At 39.8% G+C, this 22,833-nt stretch overlaps 1 protein-coding gene across 8 annotated transcripts in view; it reads left to right on the top strand.

Moving 5' to 3' along the window:
* HS3ST5 (heparan sulfate-glucosamine 3-sulfotransferase 5) overlaps positions 1-17,254 on the top strand; it is a 199,539-nt gene extending 182,285 nt beyond the window's left edge. For all 8 annotated transcript variants that reach the window (XM_052781313.1, XM_052781316.1, XM_052781319.1 and 5 more), the window contains 2 exons: positions 10,734-10,872; positions 15,509-17,254. In XM_052781313.1, coding sequence (XP_052637273.1) covers positions 10,766-10,872; positions 15,509-16,439 — 1,038 coding nt within the window. In that variant the 5' untranslated portion in view covers positions 10,734-10,765 and the 3' untranslated portion in view covers positions 16,440-17,254. The remainder of the gene's footprint in view (positions 1-10,733; positions 10,873-15,508) is intronic.
* Positions 17,255-22,833: the final 5,579 nt, after the last annotated feature.

Below are 22,833 nucleotides of genomic sequence, written 5' to 3'. Positions count from 1 at the left end.
TCCCAGCAGAAGCTGGTGGAACACCAGAGGAGGGATCTCCAAACAGCTTCCCACGGTCATCAAAGACACAAAGAAACCACACAGTGCTCTCAGGGCACCTTTGCGAATCTGTTGTCCTGGGTGGGTAGGTGGGAAAGCAGGTGACTACTACCAGCAAGCTGCAGAAGTGGCTACAGGGCAGCTGCCCTTTGGTGATCCGCTGTGCTCGTGCCCAGGCTGTCATGAGGCTGACGAAAGGGATCCAGTCCCTCAATTCCTCCCTGGCTGTCCTGCTTGCCTCTGAGAGCCTGTTGAGTGTTACTCGAATATTGTTTACTTCATTAATTTCCTCCTACCACCAACTGATGAATAAATTATTCATAAGTAAATTTATAAATTATTCTACCAGTTCTATTGATGATTGAATAATATTGACCAAATAAATTATTCACTCTTCTTTTCCCCCACCAAATGGCAAATAAATTATTTGTGAGTATTTTTTTTTCAGTATTAGATCAACTCTTCCATCTTTTGAGACATTTATAAGATGTCACTCACTCTGATAACTACACAATTTGTAAGCAGAACTTTTTAGGACCTATATTTTCATAGACAAACAGAACTAGTTTAACTTTATTGTATGCTTATATGGCAGTCGCTTTAAATATGAGATCCTTTAAAACACAAGGAGGTGTTTTTGTATATTTCGAAGCCAATTAAACAAAACACTGAGATATTCTGGGGTTAATTCTCACCCAACCAATATATTGTTGGGTGAGAATTGTGCAGATTATTTTACAGTTTTCTATATTTGTACAAAATAGTCAGTGTTGAGGCTGCAGCCAGCCCATGATCCCAAAAGGTATTAGGATATAGGTTCTGTAAATGAGCATCAGGAGCAAAGCCAAACCAGACAGATACCTTGACTAATGGCCACTACAAACGTGAACTGCATAGGCCAGAGGTTATTTCAAGTTCCTGGATAAATTACATGAGCTTTACATCTAGCTAGATCCATTGCTTCTCTTTCTTCTTTCACTGATTCACCACTAACTATGTGGCAGACGAGTGTTAGCGTCTTCTAATGGCATCATTTCTAGTGTATTTTATCATGCAGACAGAATGTGTCTATATCCAAAAATATGGACAGTCCATGCAGTGACTGTCATTATGATGGGTCTGGAAAAAAAAAAAATTAATAAATAAATACATCTCTAGGAAAGTGATACGAAGTCCTAAGCACCCATAGAGAAAGGATTAGATCCTCTCTATTTCATGGAGCTAAAGTTAGATTAAGTCCACCGAGTCAATCAAGCTGCATTAGCATGAAATCAGTATAAGGACCATGAATAGTACACTGAAAAGTATTCTCTTAAAAGTTGCTCTACAAGAGACAGAGAGAGAAGGCATCTCATGCCCTCTGTAGTTTTTCAGGTGTGACTGCCAGGGAGGCTCAGAAGCACATACGTCTCTCTGCTGCCATCTTCCTTGCCTCAGAGACCCACCATGTGCAAAGAGGTTTCGGTTGATTTTTATGGTTTTCTTTTTTTAATTTAAAACCATGGAGCAGGCGTATTTGCCAAGCTGGGTACATGTAAGAGAGTGAATACAGCCCCAAGACAGCAGTTACTTCTACAGCTCCCGCTGCCCAATGGGAGGAAGATGAATGGGCTGTGCAAGGGAAGCAGGACTGCTTAGTGAGCGGAGAGCTCATTTATGGGGAACTCTCCGGCACCGCGCAGCTCTCTAACACCTGGCTGCTGCAGACATGAGCTGTCTCTCCTTGTTTCCCCTTTCTTTTCCACCCAGAAGGGGCTGTGAGCTGTCTCTTGGGCCAGTATAGCAGTGTAATATTGGCCTTTAAAACACATGCATAGCAGAAAATCACAGCTCGCTCATTTTCAGAGAAAACTGTTAACAGGTCTCCCTCTCTCATGGAGGCATTGTAACACGTTCCTGGTTAAACTGGCATCGGTACTTTCACTTAGATTTCCACATTAAAATAGGCAGCACTACTTAGGGAAGTGTTGTGGTCGGGACTTACAGGGGAAGAACCTAGACTTTGCGTTCTGAAAAATAACTGAGTGGTCTTTAGGGTCAAGTTTTTTAACTCCCTTTCACCCTGTTCCCCCAGGAGAAATCCCATGGAATAGCCAGACACAGAAATGTACAGAAAGGTATGACAGAGAAAGTGGGAAGGTAATAAAAGGGTGCCTAGAAAGATGGAGTGTAGTCAGAGAGATGGGCTGGAAGAATGCTTTTTGCAGCGCTGTTCAGAATGGATGTGAATGGAGCACAGTTATATTGGTCAAGGCCAGAGAAAACACCACGGCAGCAGTTAGGATAAAATGGTGAAGGGAGCCCGTGGGAAAATTTTAGATACATTGGTAGGTAACAGACTGTATTTTGGGGACATTTATGCAGAAAGAAGCTATGAAATTTAGCCTGCATTTGAGGTTTCAGAGAGTAGTCAGAGCTGAGTATGTCTCAGATGAAGGGTCTGAGTAAAAGACAGAGATGCTACTGATCCAGAACAAATGTAGGTGCTCCGTATTAGGTAGTATGACATCTATTCATCAGTAACAGGGCACTCCAGAATATGAGTTTGGACAAGGGAAAAGAGATGGGCAAGTGTACTACATAAAGATACGCAGGTGGGCAAGAGAGAGCTGCCTGCTCCACAGGACACTCGGGGGAAGCTGAGGCTGCATAAGAAGCAGATCACAGAGTCACAGAAGCTGAAGAAGTCACAAGAAGACGTCACCATATTTAATTGTCTTGCAGTATTTTGCAATGTCATCTCACTGCACCTGGTCATTTGCATTAATAATAGGAAAAAGGACTTTTGCCACTGCTGCTTACTCCAGTTTAGCAGCCAGAGCAAGACACAGCTGTGCAGGCAGTAGGTATCACCGCAGCACACGTAGCATGGGGGTTGGCAGCCGTGTAGCTAGGCCGATGCATCCGGCCTGAGGAGCAAGAGCGAAGATTAGGCTGCAAAAAAACTGTTCAGACTCACCCAAATTATTTTTTTATAACGTCCATATATGCATGGGGGAGGGGTGTTATCTCATACACGGGAATTTTTTCTCGCTGGGGAGTAAAAGCCATGAGCAAAAATCTACTTGGGTGTTTTTTACTGTAAATGCAGTGGACCAGCAAAATATATTTGCAGTTTGGTTAAGTTTTTGCTGTTAGTTTTCCCATCAATGCTTTTGACTGCTAGCAATGTTTTGCATTTAAGTCAGTTTTGCTACTTTTCTAAAGGAAAGTCACAGAAAACAGAGCTGTAAGGAGCTGCAGGAGGCCGTCTAGGTTTTGTCACCATAATAGCTAAGAGGAGAATTAACTGAAATTGTTTGCCAGTTTTAATTAATTAAAGAACCTTCAAACAGTCTTTCATATGTCTTATTTCAGGTATGTTATTATTTGGGAAAGGGCAGCTTTTTCCAGGAAAAAAAAAAAAAGGGAGCAATAGTCTGCAAACATGACTCAAAGTAGTGGAAAAGAACATTTTAATATTACAAGTATGTGAAAAGATGTAATTTCATTTCACGCTGAATCATATTAAGCAATACCTCTCTGCCTTCATATCCTACTCAATGCAGTGAAACTACGACAAAGATTGGACTCTAAATGAAGGACAGAAGAAGAAAGCTCTGGATATCTACCTGTTTACCTTTCTCTCTGAAGACTCATAATCTTGTTTAAGTCTTTCCCTGAGCTGAAAAACAAACTGCTTACTCCTAATGTGACAGTGCTATTGGCATCCCTTTATGATTTCTCTTTTGACTTTTGCAGTTATTCCTTCCCTTTCTTCCATTTCACTGTATTTTGCTCCTCAACGTCCTTTTTCCTTTTTGATTGCTATTTTTGGTTGCAGCTGTTGTAATGCCAGCTGGAAGAAACGCGGCTGGTATTCTCTTTTGAAGACTGTGAAATTAGTATCTATTATAAACTTTCTACAGACAGAATTGCAGTTCCACAGGTTTTCTATCTTAGTGACATCAGCTCCACGTTTCTGAGAAACGGAGCAGACAAGGAAGGTGATCATTTCAGAAGAAAAGGAGAGAGGTAGCTGGGGAAACACCATTAATTTGAAGAAAAGGGCCAACCCTATGAGATTAATCTCGTGCTCTATGAAGAGTAGTGCAGGATAATGTACTCAGGATGCTGGCAAGGAGACAGGCATCTGTATTTTGGACTAATGAAGTCCTATTAAGATCTATGTGCTTGGAAGTGTTCCTGGAGCACTGTAGCTAAGCGTGGATCATGGCAACCTAGTCATCATTCAGCAGAACACGGCCGCCTGCCTCGCCAGCTCAGATGCAATAAGGCAGTTTTCCTAAGCAGATGTGTCTGAGACCTCAAGGGCATCAAAGCGTCTGAGATTCCTAACTACTCTGACAATCTGGCAGCAGATCTGTTTGGCACAGGGCACAGCAAAGGCAACAGCAAGCTTTGGAGTTGTTTCTCTCTTCCCAACACCATCTTGCTCAATGTCTTTCAGTAAGATGCAAAAAAAAAGAAGGGGTCAGGCTGAGAAAGGAATGTGATAAAGAGCTGGTTATGGCCTTCTGTACTGTTGTCACTTGACACAGCAGCTACCTAGAGATAGCAAAACTACGGATAGATGAGTCTTGAGGGTGTCTGGAGTTAAATGTCCTGTGGGCAGTGGACTAAATAAATAGCTATTACCACTCTCTACAGGCTTGACAGAACCCTGATATCTGGGTGTACCACCCAAACCAGCCGTAATGGGTTTGGGATTATGAATCACAAATGCTCTTTCAGCACTGATAGTGTGCTAACTTCTGTGAAATGAACATATGTTTTCTTATCTAGTATCCGCATACAGATGCTGATTATGTGGTTGGTCTCCCAGAGTAAAGCAGCCTTTCTGGAGAAAGGGTCTTACCACATCTTTACACAAAGAACTGGCTTCAAGGGCAGCTTAAAAGCAGTCCTGAATGTCAAAACTCTACAATAGCAGGCAAAAAAAGGTATTTTTAAGTTATTGTCACAGCTGCAGCTTAAGATTATAGGAAATCTTTATGATGGAGTTTATCTGCATCGTTTACTGTTTTCTGTTAGCTTTGCAGACATTTTCTTCTCCACTGTTTCAGTCAATATGAGTCGCGAGGAGAAAAGGACATGTTTAGTACACAGGGACATTTACCTGAGTCTGTGAACTTGTTCCATCTTGTGAACATATTTCCTTCTTTTCTTCCTTCATAACATGAATTGAGCAACTGTGCATTAATCTTATTTCATCCCATCTCACTCTTATGCTAGAGAGAAAAAATTGAAACACTGTAATTACTCATCAGAATTAAACTTCTTTTTCATATTGAAAATATGAACCATTAAGGAAAATTAAAAAAAAAAATCCAAATTCCATTTCTGCAGGCTCAGCACTTTGCCATTCTCTCAGAAAAATGGCATTTTCAAAGCCTTCTGTTCCCATTATCCATTTCATTTTACTGTGTCAAAAAGGGGAAGAATTTTGTCTGTTCTTAGGCTATTCAATGCTCTCTCAAATGAAAAATCGTGTTCTGCTTTGTCATGATTATTCTAGCTCTTTAACACAGTCCACATGGTGCCGTAGTACTGTTGCAATTAAGCCATCGAAGCGAAGGGTACTGCGGAAAAAGTACAGCAGGACTGTTATCTTTTCCTTGCCATTAGCCTCGGCCTTCATCAGTGGTGAGATAGCACAAGGGGAAGGGGAGGACCTGGAGGAAGCTAAAGAAGGAGCAGGACCATGACCGGCTATTCCAGCCAGACCATGAAGCAGATCTTGATCTGATGAGATGATGTACACAATTTGAGGGATAAGTTCCCTCCTTTCCCAAACACCATGTGATTTCCTACCCCAGAAAAAGTCTAAGTGCTTGACTTGTATGAATTTTACTCACAGTGACAAATGCAAGAAGCTGCACTTAACATTCAAGAAATGTAATGCAAAATCAAGAGAAATGGAAACATGCCAAGTGATCAGTTCCCCGACTTGTTTTCTCAGTCACCTTATTTAAGTCCCACATAAACTCAAAGATCTTTTTAGTGTATGAAGACAAATATTTGTTGGTCAACAGATGACCCCTGCTGGTATGCAAAATCAAAAAAATCTATGCTAACTGATTGATAAATTCAACTAAAAAACCACCTCCTTTTTATTATTTTTTCTAGCCTCCTTTGTGCATATTTGCCTGTAGTTTTTACTTCACTTTGATTAATCACATCACTCCATCAAGACTGTATCTCTTCAGTCTGTTTACCAAAGGATTATATGTTGCCTTTCTTTCTTACGCTTCTCTCCATAATCAACCACATGCTATTCATTTATCAATTGCATCTTCTCATCTCTGCTCCATGTGTCCAAAAATTTCCCTCTGATCGTTTTCAAACAAGCTCCTGGTGATTTTCTTGTCTCCTTGTCTGTTTATTTGGAATAGGTGATTACATCAACAGCTTCTGTTTTCAGTACTTCTGCACAAATTGTGGTGTTATCAGATTCAGACTTTCATCAATAATACCGTCATTACTGGTGTGCTTTTTTTCTGTTTTCTCCTACTCATTTGACTTTGACCTAACTTGAACCTAAAACTAACTTTTACAAGAGTTCAACGACGATTCACATTATTTGGCCAGCACATGCAATATCTTCCTTTATTCATGATCACTTCATCTTGTCAGGAACACTCCATCTGTTTTTCAATTGGTATTATCATCAGAGTTCTACGCAGTTGCACTGTCTTCTCTTGGCAATTCACTTAATAACCCTAGTCCTCTCCCCAGCAAGAATGGGAACATAGGGAATGGGGTTGAATGAGGCATTCACATCAATACACTGATAAGGCTACTTTCTAGTGCTAAATGAAGCTTCTTTATTTAACTTTAGCATGTCAGTCTAACAAGCTAGATCAGCTGTGCATCTGAAATCACAAAGCACATTACATTTTTTTCGCTACATAATGTTGCACACACTTTGATCTCTAGAAATTACACATTCCACATTGTGAATGCTTTGTGGTGTTCTTTGTGCATTGTGACTCTCTTGGATAGCCAGGAAGGGACTTTCCTCACATGCATATTTAACTAGATAGGTCAAGATAGATAGTTCTGATGTAAGCCCACTGGAGGTGTGCAACAGTATACTTTCATCCCTTTTGGTGGGAGGTTCCATGTTCAGCATCCAGCTACTGGGAAAGTTCTGCCTGCAGCTTTCCCAACCCTCCTCCTACTGGTCAGTAGCTTGTGTGCCAGTTCAGCTGTCATACCTAACAGAGAGGAAAATTTTTTTTTTTTTAAACCCCTTCTTTGCCTCAAATAACTGCTAAAATCTTGTCACTTTGGTTTACATTTTATCTTGCCTTCCAGCTTCTTGTTAAGTTTAAAAGTATGCATTCCTTATAGAAAACTTTGTACAGCTTATAATATGTGCCAGAATTTTCATTTCTTCCTTTTCATTTCTTCTTTCCATTTCATTTAAGGGTTGCCATGTTAGTCTGCAGCAGCATTTCTGCCTTAGGGACCTTCACCTTAATCTCATTCTGGTTGTATTAACTCCGTGGCTTAAATAGAAATGTTTCCTCAGTCCTCTGTCACATAGAGCTATCTCAGTACATCCATTGCAAGATGTAGCCTTTTCTGAAGCCGAGATATTATTTCTCTACTTTTTTTTTTTGATGAGAAAAACTAACATTTGAGGAAAGTATGGTAGAGGTCACAACTTCTCTGGAATAAAACTCCTTCCATCAACTTTAAATTAGATGCTGAAAGTGATAACAAAAATGAAACAAGCAAATAAACAATGTTATATTTGCATTTCTAGTGAGTGTTTATTACTTGTCATGCTGTGGAAAAGTTTTCTGTACTCCAGTACAGGCAGACACAGAGCAAATGGAACTGGTTTGGTTGGTTGGTTTGGGTTGGGTTTTTTGCATTGAATCTTATTGTAAACATTAATATTGAGGTCATGAGACCTTGTGGAATCTATTTCAGGAAACAGCTTGTCATTAATTTGATTTCATTATGACCTGATGACCTCCACAACCTTAGTGATGCCTGCAGGTAGGACTTAACTGGGGTCCAAGAGGCTGTGTAAGGGAGAACATGTGGACAGCACTTTCGCTTCATGTACAGAGAGCTTCATATGTGCATGTTTTCTGAGAAATAAAGTTCAGAACCAATTGTTGTAACACTGAAGTGGTACTTTTATTCAGAGAGAGCAGCACTGAAGAATTTAAAACTGCAAACCTATGAAAATTTGCTGCTATCATCTTCATCACCACCACGTCCTTCTCTTTCCTCTTTCTTAATTAAATAACTTAATTAAAAGATTAATTAGCAGTAGCATATCAACATAGAGGTATAGCATCTATGCATTTTTCTTAATAATTAAGCTTCAGCTATGGGTTTTCTGCCTTGCTCAATGTCTACAATTCCTCATTTATATGTCATTTTTTATGTTTATTTTTCAATGTTAAGAAAAAAGACAAAAGTTTATTATGTAGTTAAGGCACTAGATAAGAATTCAGACATTTCGCACTGAATCTCACTGGTGCTACAGGTTTTCTCTGTGACCTTGAGCAAATCACTTAATCCCTCTGTACCTCTGCTCCTCATTTATTTTTTAAAGGATGATAATACTTCTTCTGACTCTGTATTTACATTGCAAACTCCTTTTATTCTGTGTTTTATATGATTCTTGTCTTATCTAAGAATTCTTATTATAGAGTTGCTTTTATTTATGTAAAAAGCAATATATTCTGTATGATAGGTTATCCTGTATGATAGGTTATCCTGAGCTATGACCTGGCTGTATAAGGGGTTACTATTATTATTAGCACACCAGAAGTGTGTTAGAGGCTTAGTCAGACTCAGAGCTTCAATGTTGCATGGCTCTTTTATGAAGAGATGATGGACTGTTTTACAAAGGTTTTCTCCATAGCAGTAAAATAAATGTGCTTGGGAATGACTGTTCTACCATCCTTGAAGACAACCAGTATGGAGTGAACCGCATCCATACCATTAAAGTCAACCAGCACTAAGGCAGGCAGGCCGCATGCATGCTGTCTATTGGGAATGGCCCCTGGCTTGTAGTAGCTCCCAGACTGTATCCTGGAGTCTAGTGAGAGCTTTCTGGGCCAAAAATTTAACAGAAATGGGCAGGGTCTGTTTAACAGTGGCTGGTCAAACCTTGCACTCTCTCTACCCATTCTGCTTCTGTGTATAGTTATATGCTTATAATAATCTATCCCAGTCTTGCCTGATGCAAATCCTAAGGCTGGAAAAGAAGAAAGTGAGCTGCAAAAGGAGCTTTTCTAGTAGTAGAACATAAGAAACTTGACATCAAAAATTGTTCAAAGTAAGTCCAGTCAAAATTCAGGAAAAAAAAAGCAGTTTCTGTTGAAGCTACTCCATAATACATTAAACATTCCCTGGTTGAGGCAGTGAGACTATGGATGAGTAGTTCAGGCGATTCCAGTTTATATTTATGGTTTCTGTATCAAGAGGATCAATGTGGTGATTAAAGCATTCATTTGGTAGGTAGACGATATGGCTTTACGTCCCCTGAGCCAGTGAGAGGATTTGAACTTAATTCTCCTGTATATTTGTAGCCCAGGATTGGTACAGAGTGAAGAACCACATCTTTGGCTGTGCTCTGAAAGGAGGAGCTGATCTTTCTCCTCAGTTCTTGTAAGAAGGTATTAGGCATGCAGCTCTGAGTCTCCTAAACAGGTCCACAGTCCTGAACACAAACCTCATGGCTAGGGAAGAGTCAGGCTGAAGACAAACAGTTGTACTCAGCATTTCCTTCTACCTTACCTAGGGACCTCCTGGTTATTCTGGTTGAATCTTCTTGGCACAAGGTCACATCTTTTGACTCCTGCTTGCCTCATATCTAAAGTATTTGAAGCAAAGCTCATTTGTGGGCTTTAGATGGTCTCTGAAGCACATCAGAAAAGGAAATTTAAGTCTATGCTTTGGTGTTGCTGAAATCTGGGTATATAGGCATGCTCAGTTCAAGGATGCCAGTTTGTGTACCCATCAGGTCTTGAGGTGACAGCTGAGGCTGGTGTCAGGCAGATGAGGTGCTTAAGAGGTTCTCCACAGAACAGCCCAAGCTGACACCCAGCACAGGAAGAGCTGAAGGATGTGCTGGTGTCGAAAAATCATCATTGTGCCTACCCAGCTACGTGCTTCTCAGGTCTGTCATCATGGGCTTGCTGGCACAGATCAGGAAATACAGTGGTTTAGATTTGTCTCCAGCTTACACTCTAATAATAATAGCGACACAGTAAATGTGCCCCCATACACTGTGTGTACAGGACCTGCAAGCCTAACTCCTGGTTACTGCTGCCTCACTTGGCAGCAGAGCATTTAAATCTCTGTTGAAATCTAGCCCAGGCTGGTTCTGAAGGGCTTAAAGTCTAAACATGTTTACCTAACAAGAGATTCTATTACAATACAAGCTTCTACGTAGTCAAGACCCACAGTGTGGCTATCAGACAGCCCTAGTAATGATGGGTATAGCTGAACTGTCACTTCCAGAATTATCACCCTATCCCAGATACATTGCCTGGTGTTACCACGTGGGACAGAAAAACAGTAGCAAACAAAAAATTTTTAACTACTTATTTTGCAGTTTGAAAAGATTTTGCAAGTGTGGCTTAATCACTTGCAACAACTGATTAAACATTACCCTGCACATTGCTTTCTGATGAGTGTTTTATGTGTTCTCTCTGCAGACTGAAGAAGTCCTGAAGATTGATGGAGGGCCATGCTATTCAAACAGCAGGCGTTGCTGAGACAGAAGCTCTTTGTGCTAGGCAGCCTTGCTATTGGAAGTCTCCTATATCTAGTTGCCAGAGTTGGGAGCTTGGATAGGTAAGTCATTAAGTAGCTGCTCTCTTAATTATAAATGGGCTATGATTTTCTGAGTTTTTGCTTCAAGGATCAGATTTCCGTTTTGGTTTGGGTTTTGGGGGGTTTGGTTGGGTTTTTTTTTAGTGTCTACTCATGTACAGAAAGACAGAAAGACTGTCTATTCTAGTAGTGGTTTTCATTGTTCTTTCCTCCCCTTTGGAGAAGAAAGTAAGAAAATAGAGTCGCGGGTCATCCCTGTCAAAGTATTTCCATCTGTCCATTTGTATTCTAAGCACATTGACACTTATTTTCAGAGAAGAAATAAAACAGCATCCAGTAAAAATGTCATTACAGTAGCTCATTTTTGTCTGTGTGCATCTGTGTGTTGACCTCTAGTTTCAGCAAAACAGTTATGATGTATTTATATATCATCTTTTCTAAATTTATGAGCAAGCAATTAATGTTCTACAGTGGTAGTTAAAATTAAGTATGAGCCTGCAGAGTAGCTCGTCAAGTTTTGAATACTATTTCACTTGAAAGATTGCTTCAGGGTTTCAGAATTTTAACTATGCTAATTAGCCAGTATTTTCTGGAGCTGAATGTGCTAAATAAGTGGGTTTTCTCTGCAAGCGATTTCCTGGAGAGCAGAAGAAAATCCAGCAGAGGAAATCAAAGAGTATTTGGCATTTTTGACCAGGCTGAGTTTTGACTGGTTATTGACAGTGCAACAGTAGTGCTACCTGCACTGACACTGCTGTTTCTGTCACCTTCAAAATGGCCTGGGATTGCTCTGGTAGGTGCTACACAAAGACAGGATAAAAAAAAATGTTTCAAAAGAATGAATGAAACAAGACTTCAAGATTTCCAGAAGCTGGTAGACAGCTTGCCAGAGCTAATGGTCTATTAGTGTCCATTTTTAAATGGAAAATATTAGCCGAGTTCAAAATTGTGACACAATACTGGGTGAATATGCAGTGCATGAAAGTGAATTGAAAACAGAGCTACCTAGTGTCCATTGCTAGGTAATGTTGAGCTCCATCTGAGTTCACTGGGTGCCTTCTTCAGCTGCTTAAATCCACTCCAGAAGAAGAGGGAGACCGTCTACTCAGCTAGGACCAAGTGCATTGCAAATTAAGCCCCAGAATTTATGTCTTCTTTCCCCTGGTGGTCAAAGCATCTCTGATGCTTCAGAGGTGAAAACTTCACTGAGACTAATGTGATTCTGTAAATGGAGGCAGAAAACCTTACTGATCCCTGCAAAAGTATATTTTATCCTCAGAGGCATGAAATCTAATTAACCTTATGCTATTATCTACGCTTGCACATCTACAGAATTTACTGATGGCTATAAAATTATCTCGCCACAGTATTTGACTCGCTGACCTCCTGCGGCAGTGAATTCCACCGGTTTCATATATAATGTTGCCAATGGCAGTAAAATTCAGTTTCATTCTCTTGCATTACCCAGTGTGAAAAATACCACACCGCTAAAAAGCACTCCTTTATTTGGACTTGCTATGAAAGAGAGAGAGAAGGAAGCACTAGAAAGGATGAGACACAGATGAATTAACTGGAAATGTTCTTCTGCCTCAGCACTAGGGCACAATCCAAACTTGTTGAATCTGTCAGTAAAAGGACACTGAGTAGCTTCAATAGGCTTTGGAATAACTAATTGTTCAGGAAGAATCCAGATTCATTTATGCTTAATTTATGCTGATCTAATTTGAACAACAGAGCTGGGGATGGCCCACATTTAATAGCCTCAGATTAGGCTCTTCAACAGGAATGTTTTGAGTTTTCTTAGGCTCAAAGGGAAATTACCACTAGCTTATCTGATTCACTGAGTCATAAATTCCAATAAACTGAGCACTTCCCTCCAGGGGACACCATCATCTGTCCTTCTGATCCTGAGTGCATGGAGCTGCTTCACATGTGGAAGCTCAGATTCAGTGCCTGGCAATTTTGAGAAGATCTGGATCAGTCTTCGAGTTGCCTCATTCCCTCATTGGCAGTACCAGGAGCCTCCGCACCTGATTTCTACACTCCAAACTGCTCCTCCTGGAACCAGGCTTATAATCTTGCCACTGTGACACCTCCTTGGAAAGAAAATTAGCAAGTATTCTGGATCAGGAGAGACAGCACTGCTACTTGTCATTAAGATTGCCCAGCCTTATTTTAGCTGGTTTGAAATTTGTCAAAAATAAAGTTCCCTGAGATCAATTGGTTTATGGTGGGTTTTCTCAAGAAGAATATTTGTGGAGTTTTATTGTTGTGGTTTGAGAAATTGCCTGTTTTGGGAGAGCAACTTCGGTGATAAAATAAATGTCATATACTCTTTCTTTGCAAAGGACTATTATTTTAATGGAAAAAATGACTCAGAGAATCAAAAATATTAACATGTTGCAATATATCAGTAAATAGTTACATCTGGGGATTCAACTACCAAGATCTGACAGCCTGCTTAATACCACCGCTGCCAAGATCTTTTAAAGGATATTTTTTGTTGTTTAGAGAGACGAGAAGAAAGGGGAAAGAGTAAAAAAACCTGAAATGTAAAGCGTTGAGGAAGAACTTCTAACAACATCCAATCTTTTCCCTTAGGCTAGAGGATATCCTGAGTATTTATTTACTTTTAAAGGAAACCACCCTGTTTGACAAGCTGTTGTGTTACACTGAAGGCAGTGCTAACTGTCTTTTTGAGCAAAAGAGATAAAATTAGTTGAGATGGGTCTGGAACTGCTGGTGTGGAATCCTCTTTGCTTGAAAACAAATAACAAATACACAGAAGGAGAGGGAAGAGAAGAACAGAGATAGCAATTGCAGCTTCTGTTTCTTATGCTTTTAACTGCTACCTCGCTGCTGCAGAAAGACTGTCTTACCAGCCACGCCACAGTCTGACCAAACTGTACCACTGTTAAGTCAAGACATTGCTTTCTGCTTATTTGTTTGGGGTTTTTTAATTGGCAGGTTTGCATCAACATTTCAATGATTCGGTCTTTGCCACCAAGGCAGGCTCTTATTCAGTAGATGGCAGAGAGCAAAGGAAAAGAAGAGACTAGAAACTTGAGAAAAGAAATAACAGGAACTCACTTCTCATCACACTTTCTAAGTAGTCTGCAGGACTTAGCTAGAGCTCATGTGAACCCAGCAATGTCATCTGGGTTGTTTCTTTGGCTGTGTCTGGACAGGCTATATCTCTCAGCATCTGGATAATCGAGGAACCAGCTAGTGGGTCAGCCAGGGGAATCAAACTTACTTTGTCCCAACCATCCATTGTCCTAGCATCAGTGTCAAATTAGAGACCCCAACAAGCAGTGATGGATGGAAAAGCCATAAAGAAATAAATAATTCTGTCCTGAAAGCAGGGTTTGAATAATATACAGTAAATGAGTGAGGGGCCACATGCTGAGAAACCAGAATAAATACTGAATACCTAAACAGCTATTAATGAGCTTTGCCCATCTGGTATACTGGCTGAGGCAGGGGTCCTGTGAAAAATAATAGCATGTGGCCATGTAATTTAAGAACCATATCATAATAGATACACACAGCGAGCTCATATTAAAATTGTCTAGGCAACCTTTGTTCTTACATAGCCTTAATTTTGGAGCGCATAGCTCCACAAAATTATTAATAATAGTTTTCTGTAGGACTTTGGAAGCTCTCTCTACACACCAATTTCATCTCAGTGCAATATTGGCCTGTATAATGACCAAAGCGCTGATTTGAGAGTGGAGGTGAGGGCTTGTTTAAGGTTCTGTAGTAGCAAAATTTTAACACTTTTCTTACTGAACCATTTCTTACATTCAGTGACATCAAATACAAGAAGGAAGCATTAGAAAAGTAGAAAATAGGTGAAATAATTGCAGGTGAGTATAAAAGAATAGCACAAAAAAGCAGGGGCAAAAGTAGAAACAGTAAGGCACAAAATGAGGTTCAGTGGGAGGATACATAAGTGATGGTAAGAAAATCATCGATGTAATGATGCAATAAATGCATTTTAAAAAACTTTTCTTGCCATTCTTTCTGTCCCTTGTTAATCATGCCTGATTCAGAACCTTGGTCTTTCTGATTCTGATTCACAGGGAAAACATTGGGCATCTTCTAAAGAGGAGGGGAAATATTGAAAGGTGATGCCTAGAAAGCTGGTTTTCAACCCTTTTGCTCCTCTTCACTAAAAAGGCCAACTCTGGATCAGCAGCTAATAAAAGTCAACAGAATGGGAAGCACGGGAAAGAATTCAGGCCAGAATAGGAGAAGTGTGGGAGAGAGAAGACCTAAATGAACTGGATTTTCAGATCAAAATGACCTAATAAAATTCATCTTAGAATGCTTTTAAAACTACTAAAGCAATCACAAAGTAATGAGGAATGTGGGAGGTGAGCAACGTTCAAGAAGCCCTGAGAACAGTAATCATGGTGTCTATATTGGCAAAGACAAGAAGGGTGGAGTTAGGAGTTGCTCAGCTAAATCACAGCAAAATACCAGAATAAATAATCAAACAATTTGCAAACAATTTCATCACTGGCAGAATAAAATAGAAGTAGAAATGTGGTCACATCATACTGCAAAAGGTTTCCAAGAGTAATTGCCTTATATAGAAAACTTGCCTTAAGAGATATCCTATTTTTACATACATCTCTTATTTTGCTTGCAGACTGCAGCCCCTCTGCCCCATCGATGGTCGATTTGGACCCCGCGGCCAGGACGAAATCCCCCTGCGAGCTCTGCAGTTCAAGCGAGGGCTGCTCCACGAATTCCGAAAGGGCAATGCCACCAAGGAACAAATACGACTGCACAATCTGGTTCAGCAGCTTCCCAAGGCCATTATCATTGGGGTGCGGAAAGGAGGCACCCGAGCACTACTGGAGATGCTGAACCTTCACCCCGCAGTGGTCAAAGCTTCTCAAGAGATTCACTTCTTTGACAATGATGAGAACTATGCCAAGGGGATTGAGTGGTACCGGAAAAAAATGCCTTTTTCTTACCCTCATCAAATAACAATTGAGAAAAGCCCTGCGTATTTTATCACCGAGGAAGTACCTGAAAGGATTTACAAAATGAACTCATCTATCAAATTATTGATCATTGTCAGGGAACCTACCACAAGAGCTATTTCTGATTACACTCAGGTGCTGGAAGGTAAGGAAAGAAAGAACAAAACTTACTACAAATTTGAGAAGCTGGCTATTGATCCTAATACCTGCGAAGTGAACACTAAGTATAAGGCAGTGAGAACCAGCATCTACACAAAACATCTGGAGAGATGGTTAAAATACTTCCCAATCGAGCAGTTTCATATCGTGGACGGAGACCGGCTTATCACAGAACCACTGCCAGAACTCCAGCTGGTCGAGAAGTTCCTAAATCTTCCTCCGAGGATAAGTCAGTACAATTTATACTTCAATGCCACCAGAGGGTTTTACTGCTTGCGATTTAACATTGTCTTTAACAAGTGCCTGGCGGGTAGCAAGGGACGCATCCATCCAGAGGTGGATACCTCTGTCATTACCAAATTGCGCAAGTTCTTTCATCCTTTTAATCAAAAATTCTACCAGATCACTGGGAGGACATTTAACTGGCCCTAAACTAAACTTCATACAACATTTTCTGTTGCACCTGAGACATGCAATAAATGTCTCTGCTAAAATATGCACTTTTCATAGACACAGCTATGAAAGTAAGTTTTTTCATGCATACGTGTACATATGCAGTGTGTGACCAAATATACGGTGGGATCAATTTTTTCTACAGAATAGTAACTAACATAAATTTACTGTCAGCATAGTGGCATCTTTTAAGATATAATAAAGGGAAAGGAGGTATTTAGGGAAATAAAGTCAGACACCGTTAAAAGGGTCAGTGTTCCTCTCACTTAGTGAAGTGTTTATGTGACATACTTATTGATCTAAGCAGAAAGTTAGTTATGCCATAAAAATTCATGTCAAAAGTCTGTGAAACTGTGAGAAAGCATAATCTTCAGGCTATATTTGGTATGTATATTGCTAAAGGAATACTGACACTTTAAACACAGTGCTGAATTTTTACAATGAGAGTGGATAGTACTATTTTCTTATTATTTGAAATGAATATCTTATCTCATACAAACTACATTGTTTCAGAGTTCCTGTGGTGAGTTTGCACTATTGTTTTATTGTATGGACCATAGTGTCACTTGTAGCATGTCAATCATGTGTCAAAAAAGGTCAAATAATTTTTTCTTCTATGCTTGTGTGTCGACAAAGCTAAACATCGTGTACATAGTGTACAATGTTTGTAAATACTGGTTTCACACTAAGTAATTCTATTTTGTAAACTGAATATGGCTATTTAATTTATTGTGAAAATTAAATTTATTGTGGTATTTAAAAATGGAATGGATTAAAATTACCTATATGTGCAATGGCTTTTCACCTTTGCTTGATGTACATCAGTGTGGTCCCTTAGCCCAGACAGAACATGTGCATGTGTGTGAAAGAGAGCTGCACGTGTAAACTTGGTTTCTAGACAATTGAGAAAGCTGATACATGCGGTGAAGCTGAGTTTATTAAAAAACTCATCTGTCTGGGAGTCTGCTGTAATGCACACCTCAAAGAACATTATTGCTGTTCTGTTGCAGCACTTTGCTATAATTAATTCAGTTGCAGTAGCCCGTGAGGCTAAAGAATGACTGTAAAAGCTTACTGTAACCAGGTACATCAAAAAAGCAGAGCGGCCGTTAAAACCAAAACGACAGATAAACAAGATTAGAAAAAGGTTATAGAGTTTTCATCACTGAAAGCTGGTGATGTTTCAGAAGTCAAAGAAAACAGTTGTGATACCTCTGGTTTTTTCTGGTAGCATATGGACCTGCTCTAAACAACCACAGCATTGTTATTACTGGTATAAACATATAGCTCATGTTTCCATTCAGTAAGTGACAAGAAAGTAGCTTAGGAAATGAGTATTTTCATACTTTATACATTGCATGGCTCTTAAAGATGCATAAGCAAATGAATAAAAGCAAATGAAAAATGTCTTTTAAAATAAGAAAAAAGAAAGAAGGAAAGAAAGAAAAAAAAAAAACTGCAACCCAACCACTTTAAAACCAACACCTAAAGATTGATGGGGACACAGATTTTGGAAGGTATCCAGAACATCTGAATATTCTGAGCAATGGTAGCAGAGTAGCTGGTAGTTCAGATTATAATAAGATCAAGTTTTCCCTGTGGGCTGTTTATCTTGCTCAGTGATTTGGAAGGATCGGTTTTCTAAATAAGTGATTTTTAAAACTCTTGTGAGAGATTGCTACTTGTCTTGCTGTATCTTTAATCATATGTGCTAGCACTGTGAGCAATGTGCCCTTTCTTCATGCTGCTTCGGAGCCTTGCCAACACAACACGGTGGAGCATATGTGAAATTTTCCGCAGTAGCTACAATACTACTCACTGTTTTCCTGTATGAGAGCCATTTATCCTGCCCACGTCCAGACATAAAGGCTGAGATATTTAACTCGCCTAATAGTGTTGAACGAGGAGATTTTATCCAATTTAACATTTTCACAATCTTCAGGTGAGTGGACAGATTCCAGGTGGCTTTCGGTGATACTTACTGTCTTCATATAGTCCTGGCTACAAACTATGACTGAAGGCTAAGATGTATTTTCAATGAAAGGGACAAATGAGGCCAAAGTTACTTCTAAGCATGAAATATGCATTTGAAATGAATATCTCTCTGCGTTGATCAGAAAAATCACAGAGGCTGTAATCTAACAGGCACGACTACGCACATTCCTGTTAAAGTCAGCTGGCTTAACTCCAGCTTATCATTTGCAATTTTGGAGACACATGGATAAATTTAGGCGATATCTGAGACAAATCTGGTTCAAAAAAGCACAGAGGAATAGTCAGGAATAGCAGGGGAGGAAAGAGGGTTCAGAAGCATTGCAACATATTAAGAAGCCTAAAAGAGCAGGAGACTGAGTCACTTTCACTGAGCCTTCAGCGCAACGTCCTCGAGTCTTTTTGACATTACCTAGTGAAGGGAAAATTTCAAAACTGCTTCTTAATACATAGATCCAACACACCGCCCAAAGCACACTCCTAGGTTAATGGGGATTTTGCTGCAGTATTCATAACCGGTTTGAGAAGTTCTGACCTTATGGTATTTACCTCTTCAGGAGCAATTTGTGAATAATTCATTTCAGCCTCTTTGCTTTGCTTCCCAAATCCTGAGTGAATCATTTCTATTCAAATTGATCACGAGTGTTCAGACTGGGAAGAGCGCTCATAGCTTGAGTTTATGATTGCAGAGTGATGCACAGCTATATAAAGTTGCAGCTGTTAACTTATGGCATTCAAGTTCTCTAAAGACATTGCATCTTTCATATTTTCTGTACAGTAAAATTGCAGGCTTCACAGCTCTGATAAATGTTTGGATTAAAACTGCTAATATTTCTGTGCATTTTTATCAGATTGTCCCAGCTGCTATTTAAACTACATAGTACAACAATTTGCAGCATAAAAGAATATCAGAGATGAATTTGAAATTGTATTTTCAGAAATCAGTATATAGGTAGATAAAGGACTGACATTTGGAAATCAGTGATTCATTTACCATTAACGCACTATACTGCCTTTTCCTAAGAAAACCAGAATAAGCATGATGAAAAAGTATTGTCCCTATTTTAATGGATTTTTTTTTTTTGCAACGATGTCTAAGAATACAAGAGAGACAATGTGTTTAGCCACATATTTCAACATACTAGTCCAAGGTATTTAAGAGGCAATGGGCACAAACAGGAACACAGGAGGCATCATCTGAACTTCTGGAAAAACTTTTCTACTGTGAGGCTGACTAAGCACTGGCACAGGTTGCCCAGAGAGTCTCCATCATTGGAGATATTCAAAAGCCATCTGGACACTGTTGTGGGCAACTGGCTCTAGATGTTCCTGCTTGATCAGGGGGTTGGACCCCCCCTTCCAACCTCAACCATTCTGTGAAGATCTCCTTCTACCATTAACGTTCTTCTTAAGTATTGCCCATCAGTTCAGCGTAACACAGACCTCAGGGAAGGTCCAAGCCCAGTGTCACAAGCCAATCCAATCACTGTTCAAACCCAAGCTGTGGAAGCACTGCTGTACACATTTATTCCCTGGCTAGCTGACCTAACTCATATTGGGAGCCTGTGCAACTTATTGGAACCCTCTGATTGGAGAAGATAAGGAAGTAACTTAGAGAAATCTTTCTTTTTCAGATCCTGGATGACCTCAGTAGTGATGTTGAGTGACAGAGAATATAGTAATACAAGGTCCATAGCAGGTAAACTTCCAGAAAGGAGAACTTAGTGAAGCTCTTTTGAAGAAGGCCACAGTGAGCAATGTCTCTTGCATGGCATTCTCTGCAGCAGGACACTGAGGTATACCCATAAACTTGGGACAATAGAGCCATTAAAATTTGTTTCATAGATGCATATTATTTAAATTCTCTGCAGTTCCAAATTATATTAGCAGCTACTTATAAAGGACACATGCGTTAGGGATATATCCAGAATGTGTGGGCTGCTGAGTGAATGTGAAAGATTCATGTCTGAATACACGTGGAAAAGATTTAACTTACATTGCTTCTCTGTTTTGATTTGAATTATATGTAAGACCAAAGTGTAGGTCATAATTTGAAGAAAACCAAGGCAAAAGTTCAATCAACCCACAAACACATGACAATAAAGTTTCGAAGAAACTTCCTTTCCCTGTCCTCCATACAGACTCCCTGATACTAATGAGACTTGTTGAAATCATGATTTAGCAAGCTAGATCTACTTTACTCTAAACAATTAAATGTTAGCAATAGTGAAAGAATAAAGCTCCTGTAAAATTACAGGCAGCTGGTTTGTGTGAAGCTTTCAAATGATGTTTTTGTAACAGATAAGACTTTACTACTTAAAAGTTTGTGCACCTGTCCAAGGTGGTAAGCTCAGAAATTTAATAAGTTTTAGGCTTTTCTGAATTCCACAATGCTGTTTCCAGGCATTTTCAGTTTGATGGAATAAACTCATTGTTAAACTGCGGTACCAAAATCCCACGCTGAAGTAATTGCATCCAGTTATTTTGCAGACATGATTTCACACATGCAACTGATTTATCTCCAGTGAGGTAAGGTTGAGTGCTGTAGCAAAAGGTGTTCGCTTGCAGTTTAACTGATATATCTCACTGAAGTTTCAGCAGTGCTAGAGACTGTTTCAGCAATAGCATATCACTGAAATTAATTATCTGCATCCTTGGAGAAGGCCGAGGATAGACCCATCACTGGGAGGGATTTTTAATACCCACTTGAAAAAGTTCAAGGCCCAGCTTCTAAGGCAGCTAATGTTGGAGCAAGGATCATGCAGAAGCATTGTTTGTTAATGACAGTCTAACAAATCACTGTTGCTGCTTTTGGTACAGTGACTGAGAAGCCTGCAGTAACCAGGACATTCACGAATGACCCTTCTTGATGAAGAAGAGGTCAGGATCAGAATGTATCTCTGCTTTCATTCAAAATGGGATAAAATGCTATTTCTTTTCTGTGTAAAAAAAAGAAACCAGGTTTGTAGAAGGACCCTACAATCCCATGGCAGTTTAAGTCAAGCCAGCTGATGCCTGCCAAGGTGCCAGCCTCCCTGCTCACACAGTGTGCTCTTTCCCTCTCCTTTGCACTGACTCTCATGCTCCTTCCACATGGAGCTGCTTCAGTTCACTACGCTAGCAGAAGACTAACCTGACCTATAATGGTGAGTAACCTCACTAAAACTGTACTGGGTCAGAGCAAAGGTCTTTTCAAACCAGGATCTGTCACTAGAAGTGGCCAATAGCTAATGCCTCAGGAAGGACATAAGGACAAGGAAAGAATGAAGACATTTCCAGGCTCCAATGGTTTGCAGTCATTGGATGTCTCCAGTGGGACAGCACAGTCTTCAGATGTAGCAGCACTGAGTGCCTTCCTCTTCTGGGTACTTACCCAGAAACCCCTTGAACCCACTAACAAGTTGTTCCAGAGCTGCACTCTAAACCCTCTGTTGTTATCAATTTGCAAGAATAGATGTATAAAAGGAATCAAACAGAGAAGTTCGGGCAGTACCTTTAAAATCTGATAATGAATATACTGATATGATAATAGAAGTTTTATTTTCCTTCCCAACTCACTCTGAAAATGCTATGGCTTGTTTTATTAGTTTCTCAAAACAAATACTTGCCACAGTACTTTAAATTGGAGATCCCTGAGCAGACTTAGTCCTCAGATTTGTAAAAGACTGCAGAAACAGAATAAATTATGGTAAATTTTACTTTTTAAAGAGCTTGTTTGCAGAGAAAAGGACTTCAGGTAAACGCTTTAAAGAGATTTTTAATAGTAATCTCAAACATTTGTTGTTATTGTACCTGTCAACTCCAAGGAGACTGACTGGCTACTGGGTCACAGTGTTGTTAGTCTTCTACTTCAGTGTCACTGTTTAGAGTCTGTCATGTAAGATTTACTTCACAGAGGAGGAAAAAAAAGATCATTTAAAAAGCTTGGCAACATAGATCTAGTGACTCTCAGATTGCCATATAAGGACTTAATTTTGTTACTGAAGGCTCATGCATGTTACTGAAATAGTGATGTGCCCAAGCTAATCATCGGTACTACCTATGAGTTGATTTTTCCTTTGTTTATGAGTTTCTTTGAGGAGATCTCTACATGTGATATTCCATAGCACACTTCTACCAGCTGATCAGCTCTGGCTAATCTGTTCTTTAAAGCCTGATTTACCTTCTGACAACTTTGAGACAGACATAATAAACCCATCTTCAGAGCTCCCAGCTATCACTAGCTGCATTTACATTTATAGAGAAAGGATTTTCAATTCTTTCTGCAATAGTGCACCGATGAAAGAGTCAAGCCCTTAGAGAACATCCATGTGTTATCAATCTGGATACCAGCCTTTTTCCCAGGGCTTGAATTGACAAGTGCAAGGAAAGCACAGAAAAC

This window comes from Harpia harpyja, chromosome 3 (genome assembly GCF_026419915.1).
Source record: "Harpia harpyja isolate bHarHar1 chromosome 3, bHarHar1 primary haplotype, whole genome shotgun sequence".
In the NCBI taxonomy this organism is placed as follows: Eukaryota; Metazoa; Chordata; class Aves; order Accipitriformes; family Accipitridae; genus Harpia; species Harpia harpyja.
This window is presented reverse-complemented; position numbering and strand designations above follow the sequence as displayed.